This window comes from Apium graveolens, chromosome 3 (assembly GCF_009905375.1).
Source record: "Apium graveolens cultivar Ventura chromosome 3, ASM990537v1, whole genome shotgun sequence".
Classification (NCBI taxonomy): Eukaryota; Viridiplantae; Streptophyta; class Magnoliopsida; order Apiales; family Apiaceae; genus Apium; species Apium graveolens.
The window spans coordinates 2,633,832-2,654,532 of record NC_133649.1 but is presented as its reverse complement, the minus strand read 5'-3'; the positions used below and the strand labels follow the sequence as shown (position 1 = coordinate 2,654,532).

At 32.3% G+C, this 20,701-nt stretch overlaps 3 protein-coding genes across 3 annotated transcripts; 1 reads left to right on the top strand and 2 right to left on the bottom strand.

Annotated features, from left to right (window-relative positions):
• Positions 1 to 1,796: 1,796 nt before the first annotated feature.
• On the top strand, positions 1,797 to 13,278 carry LOC141711412 (WD40 repeat-containing protein HOS15-like). The gene is made up of 14 exons (XM_074513847.1): positions 1,797 to 1,954; positions 6,136 to 6,281; positions 6,364 to 6,859; positions 7,037 to 7,140; positions 7,666 to 7,712; positions 8,477 to 8,621; positions 8,781 to 8,844; positions 9,851 to 10,009; positions 10,131 to 10,252; positions 11,139 to 11,213; positions 11,417 to 11,470; positions 11,985 to 12,058; positions 12,536 to 12,610; positions 12,878 to 13,278. The coding sequence occupies exons 1-14, from the start codon at positions 1,894 to 1,896 to the stop codon at positions 13,095 to 13,097; spliced, it is 1,842 nt and encodes a 613-aa protein (XP_074369948.1). The 5' UTR covers positions 1,797 to 1,893; the 3' UTR covers positions 13,098 to 13,278.
• A 512-nt stretch (positions 13,279 to 13,790) lies between these two features.
• LOC141711411 (G2/mitotic-specific cyclin C13-1-like) lies at positions 13,791 to 16,738 on the bottom strand. The gene is made up of 7 exons (XM_074513846.1): positions 16,265 to 16,738; positions 15,197 to 15,429; positions 14,938 to 15,090; positions 14,786 to 14,819; positions 14,550 to 14,699; positions 14,322 to 14,456; positions 13,791 to 14,226 (listed from the first exon to the last, which is right to left on the bottom strand). The coding sequence occupies exons 1-7, from the start codon at positions 16,565 to 16,567 to the stop codon at positions 14,161 to 14,163; spliced, it is 1,074 nt and encodes a 357-aa protein (XP_074369947.1). The 5' UTR covers positions 16,568 to 16,738; the 3' UTR covers positions 13,791 to 14,160.
• A 1,769-nt stretch (positions 16,739 to 18,507) lies between these two features.
• Positions 18,508 to 18,807, bottom strand: LOC141711258 (non-specific lipid-transfer protein 2-like). Its single transcript, XM_074513660.1, has one exon. It carries the CDS (start codon positions 18,805 to 18,807, stop codon positions 18,508 to 18,510), a length of 300 nt encoding a protein of 99 aa, XP_074369761.1.
• Positions 18,808 to 20,701: the final 1,894 nt, after the last annotated feature.

The following is a 20,701-nucleotide window of genomic DNA, read 5'->3' as shown; positions in this document are numbered from 1 at the left end:
TTCTTAGCATACTTCTTTTCCGTGTCACGCACATGTACCACAAATGCACTTCCATCAGATGTGTCACTCGATTCTTGTTTCATCAATCTTTCGGCCTCCAGAAGAACAACAATAGTCTCATCCAAATCTAACTTCGTTTTCCCAACCAATAAAAAAGTCATCACAGTATTATACTTCTTCGGTAGAGACACTAGTAGTAGAACAACTTTGTCCTTATCCTTTAATTTTTCATCCAAATTATTTAGCTAGTTGATTAAGCCATTAAAACGATTCAGATGATCTCTTAAATCTCCGTCTTCTTCCATCTTGAGCCCAAACAAATCTTTCTTGAGAAACAGCTTGTTGGCCAAAGGCTTTGAGTGATAAGTCTTCGTTAACTTCTCCCACAAATTCTTGGGATTGTCCTCTTCAAGAACATCATACTTGATTTCCGGTGCAAGGGCCAGCCGAATCGTTGATGTCGCACGTAACTTCATGTCTCCCCACTTTGTATCATCAACTTCAGTAGGCTTTTTCTCTCCGAGAGTCGCATATAACCCTCGTTGAATTAACAGATCTTTTACCGTACTTTGTCACAAGGTAAAATTGTTTCTTCCATTAAACAACTCAATTTCAAATCCCCCAACCTTCTCCATCATGAACCTTGGCTCTTGATACCAATTGTTAGGGGGAACACACATGATGCGGAAAAACCCACGTCCCAACTTGTATTATTAATCAAAACAATTATCAATAATACAATCAATCTCACCAAACGGTATTCACTCGAGCGATACTTAAGTCAAACAATACTCAAACATACATCAAAACAATAACATGACTATGTATATATAGCCATCACAAACTTAGCCAACAAGACATACCTAATCTGATTACAATAATAATTGTCTACCCATACAATTATTATCCATTTCCATTATAATAATAATTGTCAACACATACAATTATTACCCAACTCAATTATGATAATAATTGTCTACCCATACAATTATTACTCAATTCAATTATGTTTTCTATCACCAAGAACATACTACCTATTGGGTTTAACCCCAACAACAAATACCCAGGATTTTTAATTGGCCACTCCCATAGAGGGATTAAGATAACGTATGACACCAATGGAATACTATATGATTTTGCGTTACAAGTTCATGATTCAAAACGGAGCTCAGTGTCACTTGTGCACGAGTTGTATGGATGTATTTGGATATCACACTATTCATTTTAAAAAATAATTAGATTTCAAATATCGACATATCATGGCAGGAGATGTGTTGTATGATATCTTATGAAGGGCTGATATTCCCACTAAAAAGGAGGCACTTGTTAACTTTCTTATTATTTCAGGTGAAGTTAGGTGAACTATTAGACGAACCGATGTGTTAGTTTACAATGATGAAAATATACCTGTGCTGATTTTACGGGAGATTCTCATATGAGTATACTCAGAAATGTAGTGTCTGTAATTGGTGATACGACTACCAAGGCAGCCTAGGCAAAAGTACGTAATATGTTCAAACATGCAAAGTAAAGATGTTCAACATGTGTTTATGCCATTTGGTTTTGACACAATTGAATTTCTAGCTTCCGATGCTATTTAGTTTATTAGGAGAGTTTAGAAGATCAAGAATAAAAATGTTATAATTACATACTCGACATAATATAATTTTTGTACGATAGGATTTACTATTCATTTTTCTCCCTTTATTTTAATTAGAAAAATACAATTAACAAAATCCAAAGATTTACTTCCCCATAATCCTGAGGGCAATATCGTAATCTACACAAATCATGAGAAAACAATCCCCTTTCCCTAAATAAATAATCACACACACTCGGGACCTAAAAGCTAGGCAGCGAGCAGGCGATTGTGAAGATTAAACGGGAGAGACGATGGTTTCGATTACCTCCACCGAATTGAATTATCTCGTTTTTCGATATCTTCACGAATCTGGTACTACTATCTTATTTTTATATACAATTTTTGTATCTATATGCTCTTCTTTTTTGCACTTTACTTTCTTCTAGATTTATTATTTTTATATGTTTTTCTTTATTAATTCACTCGAGTTTTGTTTTAGATTAGTTGTTTTATTGCCTCTGAGTTTAATTAGGTTTTGCGAAATAGCGGTGGAATTGCGTTTACTTAACCCTAATTCTACATGTTTATGTCGTGTTTTCGGTCTAATTGAGCTTAGGTTGTGTTGTTTATTACCTCAGAGTTAATTAGATTTTGCAATATATTGGTGGAATTGCTTGTACACAACCCTGTGTCTTCGGTCTAATTGAGCTTATGTTATGTTGTTTATTACCTCAGAGTTAATTAGATTTCGCAAAATAGAGGTGGAATTGCTTATATCTAACCCTGATTCTACACGTTTATGTCGTGCTTTCGGTCTAATTAAGCTTATGTTTTGTTGTTTATTGCCTCTGGAGTTAAATTAGATTTCTCGAAATCACAGGGGAATTGTGTCTACGTAACTCTAATTCTATATGCTTAATGTCTGTTTTTGGTTTAATTGAGCTAATGTTTTGTTGTTTATTGCCTCTGAGTTGAATTAGATTTTGCGAAATAGCGGTGGGATTACATACACGTAACCCTAATTCTATATGTTTATGTCGTGTTTTCAGTCTAATTGAGCTAATGTTTTGTTGTTTATTGCCTCTGAGTTGAATTAGATTTTGCGAAATAGCGGTGAATTGCGTTAAGTAACCTGAATTCTGTATGTCTATGTCATGGTTTCGGTCTAAATGAGCTTATGTTTTGTTGTTTATCGCCTCGGAGTTAAATTAGATTTCACGAAACAGCGGTGGAATGGAATTGCATATACGTAACCCTAACCCCATGTATATGTTCTTTTTGATTCACTCAGTTTTGTTTCAGATTAGTTGTTTTATTACCTCAGAGGTTTTAATTAGATTTCGTGAAATAGCATAAGCATATATATATATATATTTGGTCTAATTGAGCTCGTGTTTATTGTTTATTAAGTTGTTCGTCTCTTGTTGATGATAAGTAAGCTGTAGCTAATTAAATTAATTTAACTTGTAGTTGTAGGAAGCGTTTGCAAGTAAAACTTGATAATTGGGATATGAATGGAATGGATTTGGAGAGGTTTTTAATGGTTAGGATAATTTGGATTTGGGACCCTGCAGTCGTTGATTAAGCCCGTGTTTGATGGCTATAAGTTTTTAATTTTTTTCCTTTGCAAAAATTCTAGGTACAAGGAACTTACACGTTATTAAGATTAAAAAAATGAAAAGGACTGTTGGGAGGGGGTTATTGTAGGTTAATTAATCTATCGGAAATATCAGGACCATGACAGAAAAAGATTCAGAATATGATAAAATTGAAGGAATATTGTACTTTTCAGCGAATAGGATTAAGCAAGAGCGTAAGTGTAACATCCAATCCCAACCACATTCAGGCATGTAGGGCAAGTAGTTTAGACTATAAGTTTAAGTACTACTATTGCACTAAGTTAATCTTTTGGGGGCATTTGTGTGCTAGTGGATTACCCAAGTTATAGCATTTGGGTCATTGTACTTTGTTCTTATTATGTTATTTTGGTTCGGGGTAAAACTGATTGCTCGGGATTTGACTAGGATTGTCACAATAAGATTAAGCAAGAGTATCTCCCCTTCTAGTCATTTTATTCATTTTAAGTAATTAGCTTTTGAGGATAGAAGCTAAATGCAGTCTTTATGTAATATTAAGTTAATGACTAGCTAGTATGTTATTTATTCATTTGAGATGCTTTATCACACACTAGTTTCGGTATTCACTTAATGTGTTGAAAACATTTAACATTGTGGATTACAGCAAGTGTGGGATTTTTTCTGATTTATAGTTTCGTATGTACGTATAGAATTTTAACATTGAATTGACAAAAAAAGTAAGATTTAGGAAAGAAACCTAGGCTATTTTGTCGGGATTGGAGTATAAGTAAAATAAAGTATAGTGCATTATTAAGACTGTAATAGTACAGGGTAGTAGTAAGTAAGGGTATCCTGGTCTTTTCAGGATAAGTAGTAGTAGAGTAGTAGTCTATAAATACCAGTTGTATGTGCACATTTCTGTTATGATTTGAATATATGAAAATGGAATTTCATTCCACCACCACTCTCTCTCTCTCTATAAATATGTAACTGCTTTCTTTCTCTAAAATTCTGGCTTGTTCTACAAGCATTCTCTTCTCATCTAAACTCTGATCTGATCTCTTCTGTTTCTCATCTACATTTCTACTAAATTTCTACTCTTTTATTGCTATCTAGCTGTTATTTTACTTGTTAAACCAGAAATTTGAAAATACCAAAAATAGTCATAAACTAGGTCAGAATCTTACCAGACCCTGACATTTTAACTAGGACCTGATACTGTAGCAAACAGAAGTTTCTACATGCATGGATAGTTCTCATAACCTAGAAGAAGTCTACTATATATATTTATAAATATAGGGGAAGAGAAAGTAGAAAACAACTTAAGATTAACTTTCAGTCTCCACAAGGATTAAACATATTTTTACACACTGGAAGTCAGGGCCATCTAAGAGAATTTGGAGGCCATGCGTTAAAATTTTAAACAGGCCTTGAGTAATATTAAATATGTAATTACAGAAAAATATAAATTACTTTTGTTATTTTGTGTAGTTTTATTCAGTTATTTTACTAATACAATATGAAAGTACTAGACTTGAAACTGGAGCAGAATTTGAAAATATTTTAGATGTCATTGAAGACTTGAACAAATTTTGAAAAATTAAATTTGAACCGTTTTTCCAGCCATGTACGTTAAGATGAAGATTTTTTTTTGTCAGTATTAAAAAAAATCAGATGCTATTGCTTTGAAATGGAGGCCTACTTAATTTTGGATATTTATAATCCGAAAAGTTTAGGTAAAGATATTGAAAATGTGAAAATTAGCAAGTTAGGATCTATTGTACCATTGAACTGGTAGAGTTGTTTAATATGAATGAAATTATGCCTGAGAATCAAATGTAAAGAAGGAAACTGATATAAATTTTAAATTCCATGCTATATGTTTTACTTTAATCTTTTATTTATCAAAAAAAATTAAAATAATGGATCCCTAAAATATCGAGGCTGTGTGCGAGCTCACTCCCTGCACTTTCAGTTAGCCAGGCCTGGTGCCGCTGCATACATGCCTGAAATAAAACTACAATATTACCCTTTAAAAAATATTTGACACTCGTCATTCACACCTAAAATTCTCTCATTTTACATGCACCAAATGCATCGGATACAAACTTACATGTTAGCAGATCTCTAGCTCAAACTCTTGTATCAAAGGAAGCAACATATTTTGCTATTGAATTCACAATGAAAAGAGGTGTGCATTTCATTGCTTGAATTATAATCCTTGGACTATATGTTTACTTTATTTATTTATTTTATTTTGTATGTATTTTAACCTAAAATCATTGCATGGACTACCATTTAATCTATGTATTAGTTAATTTCCGTGGGATAATACCCAATGAGGGGGTGGTATTGAAATATCCCCCCCCCCAAAAAAAAAGAACTAGAAAGTGATCAAATGGACCAAGAAATTACTTCCGTGTTCCAACTTATTTTAAGGTTACTAGTTACTTTTACAGGCCTATAGGCCTTCCAATAAACATGTCCCAGAAATGTTTTGGATAACACGTAGCAATGGCATTTGCTTATTTTCTTATATATGATATCAGAACTTGATTTGGACAACAGTAGTCAACATTGGACATTGGAAACCTATAAGCTTAATGTTGTTGGGAATAATCATCTGGCTTTCAAGTAAAGCAGTTTGTTCTTATTCAAACTTTTAACCATAGCACCACTCTGTTTCCGGATACCTGGATCAGTGTTTCAACCCATGCTTCCAAGTTGATACATATGTATGGGTCAATGACACATTTCCACTTAATATTAAGTTATCAACATCAACATATTTCTTTGTTTAAAGATGTATTGCATATTTAAGGATTTTAGGAGGCGAACCTAAATATGTGAATTATGTCATATTGGAAGAATAAAATTCTACCAATTTATTAAGAGTTTAGTATCTCTTTTATAACTATTTAGTCAGGTTGGCAGTATCTCCTTTTAACTGTTTAGCGGGTTTGTTTATATTCGCAGGCTTTACACATTCAGCATTCACTTTGGGATATGAAGCAGGAATCAATAAAAGTACCATAGATGGCAATATGGTTCCGCCTGGAGGCCTTGTTACATTTGTTCAAAAAGGGATACAGTATCTTGAGCTGGAAGCAAATGTTACCTGTGTAAGCACACTATCTCTCTGTTTCATGCATTTGATTGTTACACGTCCTTGAAGCTTTAACTAACTGAATTACATTTATTCAGAATGATGCAGACATAGATGAAGATTTCTCATTCATACAACCTCTGGACCTCATCACAAAGGATGTCTATGAATTACAGAAGATCATTAAGGAGAAGAAAGAAAGTCACCAAAAAAAAAGGCGTAGAGAAAAAGAGAAAAGCAATGATGTTTCTCAAAGTGAACTTGACAGAGAGCATGCTCGAGAAAAGGAGAAAGAACATGAGCGAGAGCATGCTAGAGAACGAGAACATGCTCGAGAAAGAGAGAAAGAACGGGAAAGAGAGAAGGAGCGTGAAAGAGAACATGCTCGAGAAAAGGAGAGGGAACATGAGCGAGAAAGGGAGAAAGAAAAACAACAGAGGGAGAAAGAAAGAGAGCGGGAAAGAGAGCGGATAGAGAAAGAAAAAGAGAGGGAAAGAGATAAGGGAAAAGACAAAGAAAAGCAACATGCTGATCTTGCTCATGCAAGGCGTGATGGAGACAAGATAAAAATTGAACACAAGGAAAACAAAGCTGGTGAGTATAGCGCTCTTTTCACTACAAGCTTTTGATTTAGAACACATTTTACAAGTATTACATGTTTTGATTGATTAAATTGTTTAGTTGTAGCAGTGAACATATATTGCTCTTTGGCTCTATTTTTCTCTAGAAGAGTACTTTCTTACCATTTCCATGATGTTTAACCATGACCAGAGCCGATGGACATCGAGCCAGTTGAAATTTCGTCAAAGTCAACAGCCATGCCTTGCATTATTCCGAACTCTGATGTGACAGTTTTAGAAGGACACACTTCTGAGGTTCACTAGTTTTTGCTTTTCCGATTACGAGTTGAATATTATGATACTAGTTTTATTCTTGTAGGAGTGATAGAATTTTAAGGAGACATGCAAAGAATAATAATCCAGTTTAAATTTTGTAATATATTTATAATATAGACATATATATAGACAGTGGCACAGTGCTCTATATCTAAATCATTACTTTAAGCCAGCCAGGGAAATTTTGCCACAACTATTAATCTGTCTTGATAAAAATGTGGAGACTTCAGGATATTTAGCTGACTATAGTTAGGGATCATTTTTGGTGGGGGCGATTGCGGAGTTTTCTACATTGTTTTTGACATTATATGAACTTTACGCTTTACAAAAATAACAATAACACAAGAATGTGAATATATATACATAATTTTGAAAGGAACATTTTTCTCAGGAAAAATGAAGTTTGTGAATTGGAAAAACTTTTTCATCGAAGTTAGTAGAAGTTAGGAAAATCTAGAATTATTTTAACAAGAATCTGTTGGATTTTTGGTTTTATCATGGCAGGTTTTCGTATGTGCTTGGAGTCCATTGGGTTCACTTCTTGCATCAGGGTGGGTCCATTGCTTCTCCTGAAATCCTTATATTATATCTGATTAGATAATCTCTTGCTGAGTGCAGCCTATAGCAGGATATACTAGTCATATCTTGTTTGGTTAGATTCGTATTATATAATATATCTGAACTGTCTCTGGTTTTTTTTCCTTTTTAATGTTTTTTTCTCATACTCTTTTCTATGTGAAGTGTACACTTATTTAGATTAATCAACATATGTGATAACATATGTGATATGAGTGTGCACTTAGCCCAAGTTGATTCATAGGATTATAAGAAAAATAGTTGATGTGTCGGCTGTCTTTTGTATGAAAAAAAATATATTTGTATTTCTTAATTATTTGACTTCTTTTCTTTTCACGTGTATAAAGTTATCTTTTATGACTGGTTTAGGACTTTCAACTTTGTAGTATTTATTTGAGTTTCATTCTCATGTCTAATGCACTTAGAGGATTTTAATAGTAAAATATTATGGACAATATTTCTCTGTATGAATTGATTTGATTTATTTCTTTCTGAACACCCAATATTATAGAATAGAAGAATGTTGTTATCAAATAAAAATCTGTTAGATTGACAAAAATATTACATTTGTACATACATACACATAACAATTTCATTAAAAATAAATTGCCCACTCACCCTCACATTATAGGGGCTCCCACACTGCATGTATTAATGTAACTATGCTCTTGCAGATTTAATTTTTTATGTCACGCAACTAATCTTATGTTTTATCGTATCCATTATTACTATATGATAGTGCCGGAGACTCCACAGCCCGTATTTGGACCATTGGTGAAGGGCCTTGTAGCTCCAATATGCAAGGCATTCTCCCAAATTGTGCGGCGCTGAATCATTTCAAGGGTAAAACACCAAGCAAGGATGTGACAACATTGGACTGGAATGTGAGTGTTTACTTTTTATTTTGTGGAATTTTACATAAGGTCTTGTTCTACGTTTACACAAATTACCACTTAATTTCTACATTTGGCATTTATGTAGATGGTTCAGAACATGCATACTTAACTTTTGTCTTGTTCTTGTGAAAATCATTTCCTTTGTAGGGTGAGGGCACATTGCTTGCTACAGGTTCTTATGATGGCCAGGCACGAATATGGAGCAGAGATGGTATGTATTTTGCCAAATGATTTTACTTTTCATGTTCTTTAGTTTTTGAAATTTTATAAATTGGTGGAAAATATACTGATTTATGAACAGTTATTTTAACAATAAAGTTAAGAAAATTTATATACAGGATTAGTTCTTGTTGAATTTATATACAGAATTAGTTATTGCAATGTGTTTATGTGTGCATCTATTGGTAGCACAATGTCATGTGTTTAGATTTCTTGTTGATAGTATACCACTCATTTTTATAATTACTTGTGTGGCAACATTGGCCACCATTTTTTATGATTTTAAGAGAAGTGAAGCTTTGAGCATTTGAAGACAGATGCTTGAATGTTATTGCCAGCCGAGAAGGGGACAAGTCACCCAATACAAGGATTAGAGGGAAATGCATTGTTTACACTAAATAATATATTTAGATCTTACCTGAGAAATATGCCTTGAAATATTTGAAAAGAACACCAGAAACTATTTGGTACTTTAAAACACCACTTCTTTCTAGCTCAGCTGGCATTTTTATTTGAAGTAGAGATGCTGATAAATGTTTAAACCTCCTTTATGCATGAGTCTTTTCACTTTACAATGTACAGTTTAGTTATTATTTTCAACTATATGATTTAGCACAAATCTACTTTTGCCTTGATAAATTTTTACACATACAGTAATTTAAAGTTCTTCCAAATGAGTTAAACTATCACTGCTGTTTTCTTTCAATCAAAAATTAAGGAAGTTGTGTAATACCCCCCCCCCCTTCTTCCACGGAGTGCACTCTGAAATTTTGGTTTTAGCGTTGAAATGAATTATGGAGTAAGAACCAGTCATATAATTTTGATAATGCCCTTTTGTGCTCATATATATGGTAGTCATGGCTTTCCTACACTGTATTTATCAGATTAAGGTATGCCAAACACTTAAAAGTAATGAAAATAGGTATTTTGCACCCTTTCTGATGCTAAAGTATGAAGTCTGTCTTTCATGTTCTGTTAACTAGTCATGTCTTTTTCAGGGGAGTTGGTGAATACTTTGAATAAACATAAAGGTCCAATCTTCTCTCTGAAGTGGAATAAGAAGGGCGATTATCTTCTCACTGGAAGTGTTGACAAAACTGCAATTGTGTGGGACATCAAGACAGGGGAATGGAAACAACAGTTTGAGTTTCATTCTGGTTAACTACTTGCATTAACCAATCTTAATTTCTGTTGAAAAAATTACTATGTCTTAATAGTGGTTCGATTGCTCCTGTATGTGTATCTATAGCAAATAACCAAGACTGTTCTATATTTCAGCTCCTACTCTTGATGTCGATTGGAGGGATAACGTGTCATTTGCAACTTGCTCAACTGACACTATGATCCATATATGTAAAGTTGGAGATACTAGACCAATCAATACTTTTTCAGGTCATAAGGTAGGTTTGATTCTGTTCCTCTATGGCTCTTCGTGTACTAATTTAAAAAAGCATCACTAGCTATCTATGAATAACTGCATGCTTTTAATTCTTACCTAGTTGTGGGTAATTCTTAAACCTCCGAAGAGTCATAATCCGTGTCACGGATTAAATACACATTAGGTGTATTGTAGCTGGATATGTGAAATTTTAGCTAGTTATGGCTTGGTATAGTATAGCTGAGGGACATTCACACACAAATAATAAGAATTGGTCATCAGATGAACATCCTGAAAGTAAGACGATTTATGGTTCACAACTACTACCTCCGTCCCTCTCATTTCTTTACAGTTTTTTTCACATGCTTGACACGCATTTTAATGCAACTATAAAGTATACTTCCATAATTTATTTTTAAAATTTTCTTTTTTTTTTGTATAAAAGTTTGAACATTATATTTTTATTTAAAAGAAAAAATATTTTAAAAAAATTTATGCAACTACATTTAATAAGAGCATTAAAGTGCGTGCCGAGCCCCCGTCCCCCAATGTAAAGAATTGAGGGGGACAGAGGGAGTACTTATCATAAGTTGCCCAGGTTCTGTTTTAATCTTACAATGATATAGTGTATTTTTTTTATTGATTGAAATGTTGAATATAGTAATCAGCTGTTATTGCCACATTATGTACATGTCTATCCTGATCTTTTCAGAATTTTCTTTTTTATTCCATTTAATTTGAAACTAATGAACCTTAGGTTCAATTTTTCCTGCATGGTAAATAATTTGTTTGAAAGATGTACATATATTTAACTTTTGCCCGTTTAAGAAGATCCTGTAGTAAAAATGTGATGGACCATACTTTTGTAGGAATGGTTGTTGAATTCTTTCTTATATTTTGCTACATAGGGTGAAGTGAATGCCGTCAAGTGGGATCCTACTGGTCAGTTGCTGGCTTCATGTTCAGATGATTCAACTGCAAAGGTAACTTTTACAACATATTACCATGTCACGACATGCATTTGCATGCAACTTGTCACATTGTAGTTTATTCATTGCTCATTATTGTCTCCTGCATAGAACAATCACTATTTTAATAACTGCATGTGGTTACTTTCAATGGACAGTCAAGTGGAATAGGGTTTTGAGTTTGGACTCATATGAAACTTGTTGCAAACTTGTTGCAGATCTGGAGCATGAAACAGGACACCTGCCTACATGATTTCAAAGAACATACCAAGGTACTGAAACAAATTCATGGACCTCCCCCATCTTAAATCTTACTACTCTCTACTCCATTCTTCGAAATTTGATTATCCATATTAATTTCTTGTTTGAAGGTTCTACAATTATTGGAATCAGTTTCATGCATATTATGTGATTTTTGTCAATACAATCATTATCCATTAATATTGTTGATTATGTGTAAACCTTACTATAACAATTATATTAGTGTAACAACTGGCTATGTATTACATATTTGCACTTTTTATTGCTAGTCAGGTGGCGATACATGGTTGATTCTCTTCTTTTAAAAGGGGTTGTATACAGCATATTAATTGTCCAACCACGTGTTGTTTCATCAGTCACATCAAAGAACTTGGCACCATTTTTTTAAAACTATATATATCGTTTATGTTTTCATTGACTTTGAATTATAATAGCGAGTCAGATCAACTTTTAAAAGTAAGAATACATAATTTATTTGAACTGGAACAAGCTTGAGGAATAATCTCTGCACTTGTGACCTTGTAGGAGATATACACCATCAAATGGAGTCCGACGGGGCCTGGTACAAACAATCCGAATCAGCAGCTACTCTTGGCAAGGTAAAGTGGTAAACAAATATGAATTTTTTCCGACTAGAGTCTTACCAGTGGCGGGAGTCAGACTTTTTTTTAGCTTTACTTTACAGTGTTGTTTATTAGTTACGCCTGTTTCTTTAATGTTACTACTCAAACCTTTTATAAATCCTCCTTGCCAGGTGTCAGTAGTCTACTTGATTCATATTTTCGTTTTGATTTCTCGAAATTGTTTATAAGAAGATTTCTCAAAATTGTATATAAGAATGTGGCCATGCTATTAAAACTTGCCTTGTGTTATTCAGCAGCCTGATTTGTGACATGCTGTACCTACGAATTACCTTTGTCATTCGATGCCTGTTACAATAATGTTATGCTGATTTTGTTATGCCTGAGGATGTTTTTTTCTTGCCGTTTTATGTGTTTGTTTGTGTGTGTATTGATTGATGTCAATTTTACAAATAATTCTGATATTGTTGTACATTGTACACTTCCCTTCGACAGTGCCTCTTTTGACTCAACAATAAAGCTATGGGATGTGGAATCAGGGAACCTTCTCTACAGCCTAAATGGCCACAGGTAAATGTTTTATAATATACAAATGAAGTTTGTTTGCTGCAACAGACTATTTAATGGAAACAGTTCCAAATGCTGTATTTATTGACTTCTTTAACATGCTTTATTTTATATACTTTCATTTCAAACTTTTGTTTTTGTTTTACATTAATGGCCATAACTCTAGGTTTATTCTGATTATTATTGCTATAAAAGGAATCTTATTACATTGAAATGTGTAACTAAAAGATACAAATAATCCACAGATATAACTTAGTCTTTGTGTTACAGGGACCCCGTCTATACAGTTGCATTTAGTCCCAATGGTGAATATATAGCAAGTGGCTCCTTGGATAAATGCATTCATGTTTGGTCTGTAAAGGAGGCAAGGATCGTAAAAACGTATGCTGGCAATGGAGGTATATTCGAGGTATGTTGGAACAAAGAGGGCGACAAGATTGCGGGTTCTTTTGCAGACAATGTTGTTTGTGTCATGGACTTTCGGATGTAGAACCAAAACTTTGCTTGTATTAGATTGTCTTCTGTAGAAAGGGTAAAGATACCATACTAATCTAGGTTAAAGGTTTTTGTCTAATACATTTAGTCAGATGGCTAAAGACCAAATTGTTTATATTAATGCACATCTTACTTTCGACGTTCAAGATCATGCCTTTCATGGCTATATTATTTTTTGTTTCTGTTTTGAGTTATTTTTAATAATGTTTACAATTTACAAGGCTTTTGAAAATCAACATGTAGTACATTAAAATATTTAGTAAAATATTTCACCAAATCATTTTTATGTACTACTACTTTGATTAGGATTGTTAACGAACTATGTTCAATAAGTTGGTTCAAGTTTAACTTGGTTTGATATGTTATTGTGTCATTGAACAATAAAATATGTTATACATTTGATATGTTATTGTCATTGAACTGGAGTTTGAACAATAAAATATGAAATACATTTGTAAATGACGTTGGATGAGTTACTTGTAAAATAATAGTTTAAACTAATCAAATATCAATAGTTCATATTTCCATTTACCCTACTTTCTACACCTATTTGGGTTATATTATATATATATTTTGTGGTGCCAATAATTATAGTACTTTGCTAACAATATGTAAAATGTAAATCAACAAACTAGTATATATTTCATATGCAAAATGTAAATCAACAAACTAGTATTACAAGGTCATGTAATAAATTTCTTCCAATCTAAAATTAATTTCACATATTTCAAAAAAATAATATCAATTTCACATAAATACCAAATCCATAGCTTAAATATATATTACAAATAACCTTGGGAAAACCTGACAATTCGGTATCTCAACTAAACTAAAATCAAGCTAGTTGCATCCTAAATCAACCTTCTACAGCATGTCACTAATAACTTATGTCAATGTTGCCCAAACATATGCATACAATATTTCAGCATTCAAGGAAACATTAAAAAGATTCAAAACTAGCTTTTTGTAGCAACCAAATTGGAGAAATTAGCATCAAATTGCTCCAGAGCTTTATGCACACAGCTTATGGTTGATCTGTACAAGCATACCAGGCATTCTTAAACATCGGTAAAAAAGGAGTCAGAGAGCTCTGAGAAGGGAGATATTGTTGTCACACATTTGAACTGTTACACAAACATCATGCAATTCAAGTCAGATTTCTAGATGCATATGTATTATGTATAGAATAGATTACCAAATGTTGTGAGGCCTCACAAACCTTATGCTTCTTGTACTTGTCTCTAACAGCCATCAGAGAACCCCCTCTTCTTCCCATTTGCAGAGCGTGCAAGAGAAGAACACATTCTTTCAAATCCTTCGATTTATATCCAGAGCATTTTTGTAAAGCTAAACTCTGAAAGATACGTTAAAGCTTATAAGTTTTTATTACGCATCTAATTGAAGTTCAATTTCCAATATACATAAATTAGAGCTTTTTTGCCCTTACCCAAGGATGCACATGCGGTCTAAAGGTGAATCGTGCAAGAAATGTTACAGAAGCAGCTACCAAAGAGGGTACAAACTCGATGCACCCATAGTCTAATAAACTTAGTTCTGCAAGGTAATTTGCTAAGAACTCAAACTTCAATTTAGGAACCTGTAATAAACACAAAGTAAAGATAATCATCAAAATGTACATATCTAAGAGACACTCAAATTCAGATTGCAGAGAGAGGGCCTCACATCATTATTTTCTTGTGCAGCTCTGATAAATCTTCTGCAAGACCAAACAAAAAATCATAAACAACAGGTTAGCAATTTAATTATGTAGATTCTTTTCCAGAAAATATAATAGAATAATGAATCAATATACAGTACGGAAGCTGTGTTCTCACCCCAGAAACGTTTTAACTGTCGGGTTTCCCATTTCAAATTTGAGAGTTTTGAGTACATCGGCTTCCATTTTCAGTAACTGTTGTTGCGTGTATGTGTTATCAGTGATATCACAAAACTCTGCAACATTCTTAGGCTTGATTTCTTCATATTTTCTAATATTGAGCCATAAAAGTGAATATCCATGAGCAAAGATATGAAAACCATTAAGCAAACAAACAATAGAAATAAGATGATAAGACACGAGAGCTGGATGCTTACGAAGCAATAAGAAATGAAGAAACGCCAAGAAGTTGGAGTCTTTGTCTGTTTAGAACATTTACTGATAAGTATCTATCGATGTATGAAACCGCTAGATACAGAGTTTCTGGAAGAAGTTTGTACTCCATGGAAACCTCAACTAACCAATCCACCAAAATTCCCCTCATGTTAGATGTTACATCCTTTTGGACCTTCTCAATATAATCTGGCAGCGGTCTTCTTTTAGTCTCCATCTGAATTACAATATCAAGATTAATCTAAGCCTCAATTCTTATAAACAACCTAACTAAGTACTGCACATTAATTTATTAAACTGTCATGCTTAATATCCAAACTAGTAAGAACTTCTATGAATTTCGCAAGTTCAAGTACTAGTAGTTCCACTTCCACAGATCAACGACATAAATTGATCTAATTAAATACATCTAACACAATATTAACTTTAACTCTATATCCTTAATTAAGCTTCTCTTGCTTTATTAAGATACTATCCCTTTATAGATCAGCATTGAATCAAACAAACAAAGCAAAAGCCCTAAAAACTAATTTCAAGAATAAATCCAACTTCGTAAAAATTGAATTTTTGCAGATATTAAATGAACCCTTTCGAATCAAACTAAGTAAACCCAAAACCTAATTCCAAGAACCCAAACTTCAAAAAAATCGAATCTTTACAGACATTAAACAAACTCTTTCAGATCACACTAAAAACCAATTTCAAGAAAACTCGAACTTCATAAAAATTGAATCTTTACACAAACTAAACAACCCCTTTCTAATCAAACAAAGTAAAACACTAAAAACCAATTTCAAGAAAACCCCAATTTCATAAAAATTGAATCTTTACACAAACTAAACAACCCCTTTCAGATCAAACAAAGTAATACACTAAAACCCAATTTCAAGAAACCCCCAATTTCATAAAAATTGAATCTTTACACAAACTAAACAAACCCTTTACAAATCAAACTAACAATTCATAATCAACATCACAAAATTAAACAAATTTAAACACTATCTCACAAACAAAGATCCAAGAATCATAAAAAAAACAAAAAAAAAACTCACCTCCATTTGGTGCAAATACTCATAAATATCAGAAACATAAGCACAACACATCTGAGGGTCATCAAATTTCTCACCAACATCAACAGTCACATCTTCTTTAACAACCCTTTTCCTTTTCTTCAAACGTTTGGGCACCTCAAACTCGTTACATAACAAGTCCTCATTTTCAAAAACATTTGAATTATTCGAGATCTCTCCCAACACAACCCTCTTCTTTGTTGCTGGTTCTGGTGTAGTCATTGATAACGCAGCTCGTTTAAGAGATGAACGAGTCATTGGTACACAGTTTTCTTGGCTAGACATTTTAGTTTTAAATCTCTCTCAGTTGTTTGGGAGAGAGAGAGAGATTTTGGGAGATTGAGAGATTTTGGGAAGTTGATATTTATAATGAATATTTTGGGTAGAAAGGAATCAAAATGCCGCGGAGTGTAATGTTTGAAAATGGTGTGTCCGCTTAAACTATGTTGTTTGAAACTTTGAGATGAAAGTTTTGGGGGGATTAATGGGCGGGGATGTTTCATTTTTGTTTCTATGGTATTTAGAAAGATTATTTATTAGGAGCGAGTGATAGGTGTATAAAATTTTGTACAAAATATTTGTACATGATACATGGCATTTGATGTCGGATATTTTAATTAAATTTTGTTGATGTAATACAGAGTGACCATTTCAATTAAAACACACCACCACATATCATTATGTACGTTACCCCTAGCATTTTTCATTTTATATATCAAGATCATGCTATATTTCCATTTTTCAAATTTTAATATTTATGAAAATGTCTATGGTTGATTATCACATATAGTAGAATTTCGATAAATAAATAATCTAATTAAATAAATAATATTTTTGGCCCCAACTTGGACAAATGTGTTTAATGAATAATTTCGCTAAATATATTAACGAATAAAGTAAAAGTTAAGTCTTAATAGGCACTATTTAAATATAAACAAATAATCACAAATGATATATTTATATTTATATAATAATACACATACATTTAACCTAATAAGTACTTTTCATTTCATTGATCGGTATTAATTATTGAATGATATGTTATGTTAAAATAAGATGCGATTATATGTGATATTGTAAACTCTTACCTTTTATTCTACACACTTTGAATGTATATTGTAAACCTAATTAAGAATGTTAAAAAAATAATTGTAATTAAATGTCACATAAATATTATAATCATAGATAATTTTAGGTATATTTTTAAAAGAAAATGTAGTATTTTTTTAAAAAAAACCTGAAAATAATATCTAAATGACCAAATATTTATTTATCAATCAATAAATAAAATATTAATTCATTAATAAATAAATAATCTCTCTAAATGAATATATATATTTTTAATCAGAAGGAGGTTCTGGTGTCGTTTCTCTATGTATTTTATAAACCAGTGAAAGGATAAATGTTCAAAATTTAGGCAAGTAGTGAGAATACAGCCACAGGCCCAGAATACTTATCCATTGAACAGCCCAAACAGCGGCCCGTCATGGAAATATGATACATTTATACAGCCTCAAGTGTGTTCAACGGGAAAATTAAAAACTATGGCTCTGTTTGGGATTGCTGTTAAAAATTGTTGTGCTGTTAGAAAAAGTGTTGCTGAAAAAGTGCTGTTATAAAAATTAGATGACTGTTTGGTAATTTTTTTGATACGTATATGTGTTGATGTAAAAAATTAAAAATAATGATGTTTTTGGTAAGGTTTGATGGTGAAATCAGCATCTGCTTCCCGCAACAGCTGAAAAGCAGCTTTTTCTAAAAGTATGGGGGACTTCCTTTCTGTAACAGCAGCTTTTAGGCCAAAAACACTTTTCTGAAAAGCAGCTTTTAAATTTTACCAAACAGTTTTTTAGCTGCTTTTCAGTGAGGAACCTATCATTTCTCTTTAAAAAATTACAATTTCTGTCATTAAAAATGTACTCAGGTAAGCTCCCCTAAGTACGTACTTAGCAGCATTTAACATCTTTTAGTTTAATTTTCTTCTAGCAAAAAGAGTGGATTGCCTTAACTTAAAAGATATTTTCATGAGTAATTAGGGTTACTTAATCTATAGATTTAATGATATGCACAATTAAGAATAATATCACTGTCTTCATAAAGATATAACTAATCAAGCCAACAAAACAAGCCAGGGAAGCATTAATCAGAACCATAACACTTAAGTTACTTAAATTTAACTATTACATACCACTAACTGAACTTCAAAAAAAATGAATACTGCATGACTAAAATAGGCACACAGGAGCATGAACTGCACAAGCAGAACCAAGTTTTGTAGCACCAGGAGAATCGAAGTAAGCTTGGAATTTGGGATCCTTGAGAAAAATGCAAAAACATGGCTGTTGATTTTTTAGGTTAGTACAGCACTCAGTTGTTGGGTGTAAACTTGGATCTTTTATCACAGGAAGACATGCATGAAGAGAATTTACATCACACACTACTTCAGCTGCTACTTCAACTTCTACCATTACCATTGCCAGAACAATGAAAATTGTTATGATACCACTAGCTTTCTTCATTGCCATCTTTTTAAGATGTTAAGAAATGATTACAATATTGCTAAATAGACTGATCTTATGTTGTGTGAGATGCAGTGACTGGTTTGGGGTGGTATTTATAGGACAAGTATGAGAGGCTTTATTCATTAGTGGTGTGATATGTGTTAAAGGATTAGGTAGGGGTTGCATATAATTCCAATTTTGTTATCTGGTTGGTAAAGTTAATTAAGTATAAGGATAAAATAGTATGATTATGGTTGATGTAATCCAAGCAAAGAACTAACAATATCAACTTATGTATATATCATCTGACAAGCACGGACACTTAGGATGGCATGCACACTTGGATCGCATGCAGATTTTACGTGTCGGATACTAGGATACGTGTATCCCTATACTGGATACGCGAAATCTTTCACGATATGCCCGTAAGTAATGTCTCGGTCGGTTAAATAGTGAATAACTATCTTCTTGGTTACCACCGGAGGAGGGAGGAGAATTTTTAATTATGCCTCCTGAGCCAGAATCTATCGTTTAAATGCGGTTTAACTTGGTTTCCAGGCTATTGCGCGAGTCCATAGGGTGTACGCACCCGAAGGGTAGCGGCTGCGGGTTACCTACGATAAAAAAAAAATAATGATATTAATATGAAATTTTATTTTCGGATTTTGTAGTCAAATTCTATTTCAGCATATTATATTTACAAAATTAAGTATCTACGTCTATTAGTTTTTTTGAAGCCCATCTACATCTATTATTAGTTACTAACAAAGTATGGATTATTATAGTCATTTCCGTGTTTTAAATAATAAATGATGTGTTTGATTTATTTTTCATGAAATTTTTAATTTAATTAATAAATTTTATTATTTTTAATATAAAAAATATATAATTTTTTTATTTATCTTTCCGGTATCCCCGCACCCATATCCGTATCAGTATGAATTTTCATTATGGTTTGGTTAGTCATATGTAAGTCACCACAGGGTTTGGGCTGAAGTAGAACGTCGAAAATCTCTTCTATATAAAATAGCACAACAGGGTGATAAAGTTGTGTTTTGTGAGAATCGAACTCGAGTTGTTTCATTATTCTATACAACTTCGTACCACTACACCATATTATCACATAACATGTACTTTTTATCATACACATAATAAGTAAGTGTGCTAAAAGAATATTTTATTTAACTTTACCATAACTTTAAAGATAGCTATTTCAATTCCGCAAAAAAAATAATAGTTACTTGAATATTTGTACAACTAATTTTAAATAACTGAATTCCAGATATAAAGTTAGGCATAGTACATAAATGAATTATTATCTTATTTATTATTATTTTTTAGTTTGAAAATATATCTCATATATTCTGAACATATTTTTTATTATAAAAAGTAATTAAAATGTACATATATAATTTTTAAAGAAAATATTGAAAATAGAATCGCTTATATAAATAATCTAGATTGGTATTAAATATTTAGATAAGTTTGAATTATAATGAGTCAATGAATTTTAGTTTATTTTAAATTTGAAATTAGAATTTGGCACATTATTCAAAAATACTCGAAATTTGACTACATGACTAGCCGAAAAACATTGTCACATTCTACGTTTAGTAAATTTAAATTACAAGTTCGACGAGAATATCTTACCAGTGAAATTTTTTGATACCTTATATTAATATAAATTGATGTGTTTGAGTTATTTATAGGATCAAGTCAATTGATTATTTGTATTAAAATTACTAACTTCACTGGTAGCGCAATAGTATTTTGGGACTTGTCCCGATTTTAAAAATATTTGAAATTTGATACGAGATCTCACGAGATTTGTAAAACTACGATGATATATTAAATCGATTTATTTTTCATTTTTCACTTAAAAAAAACTAGCATTTTAAAAAGAATTCTTTTAGATAAA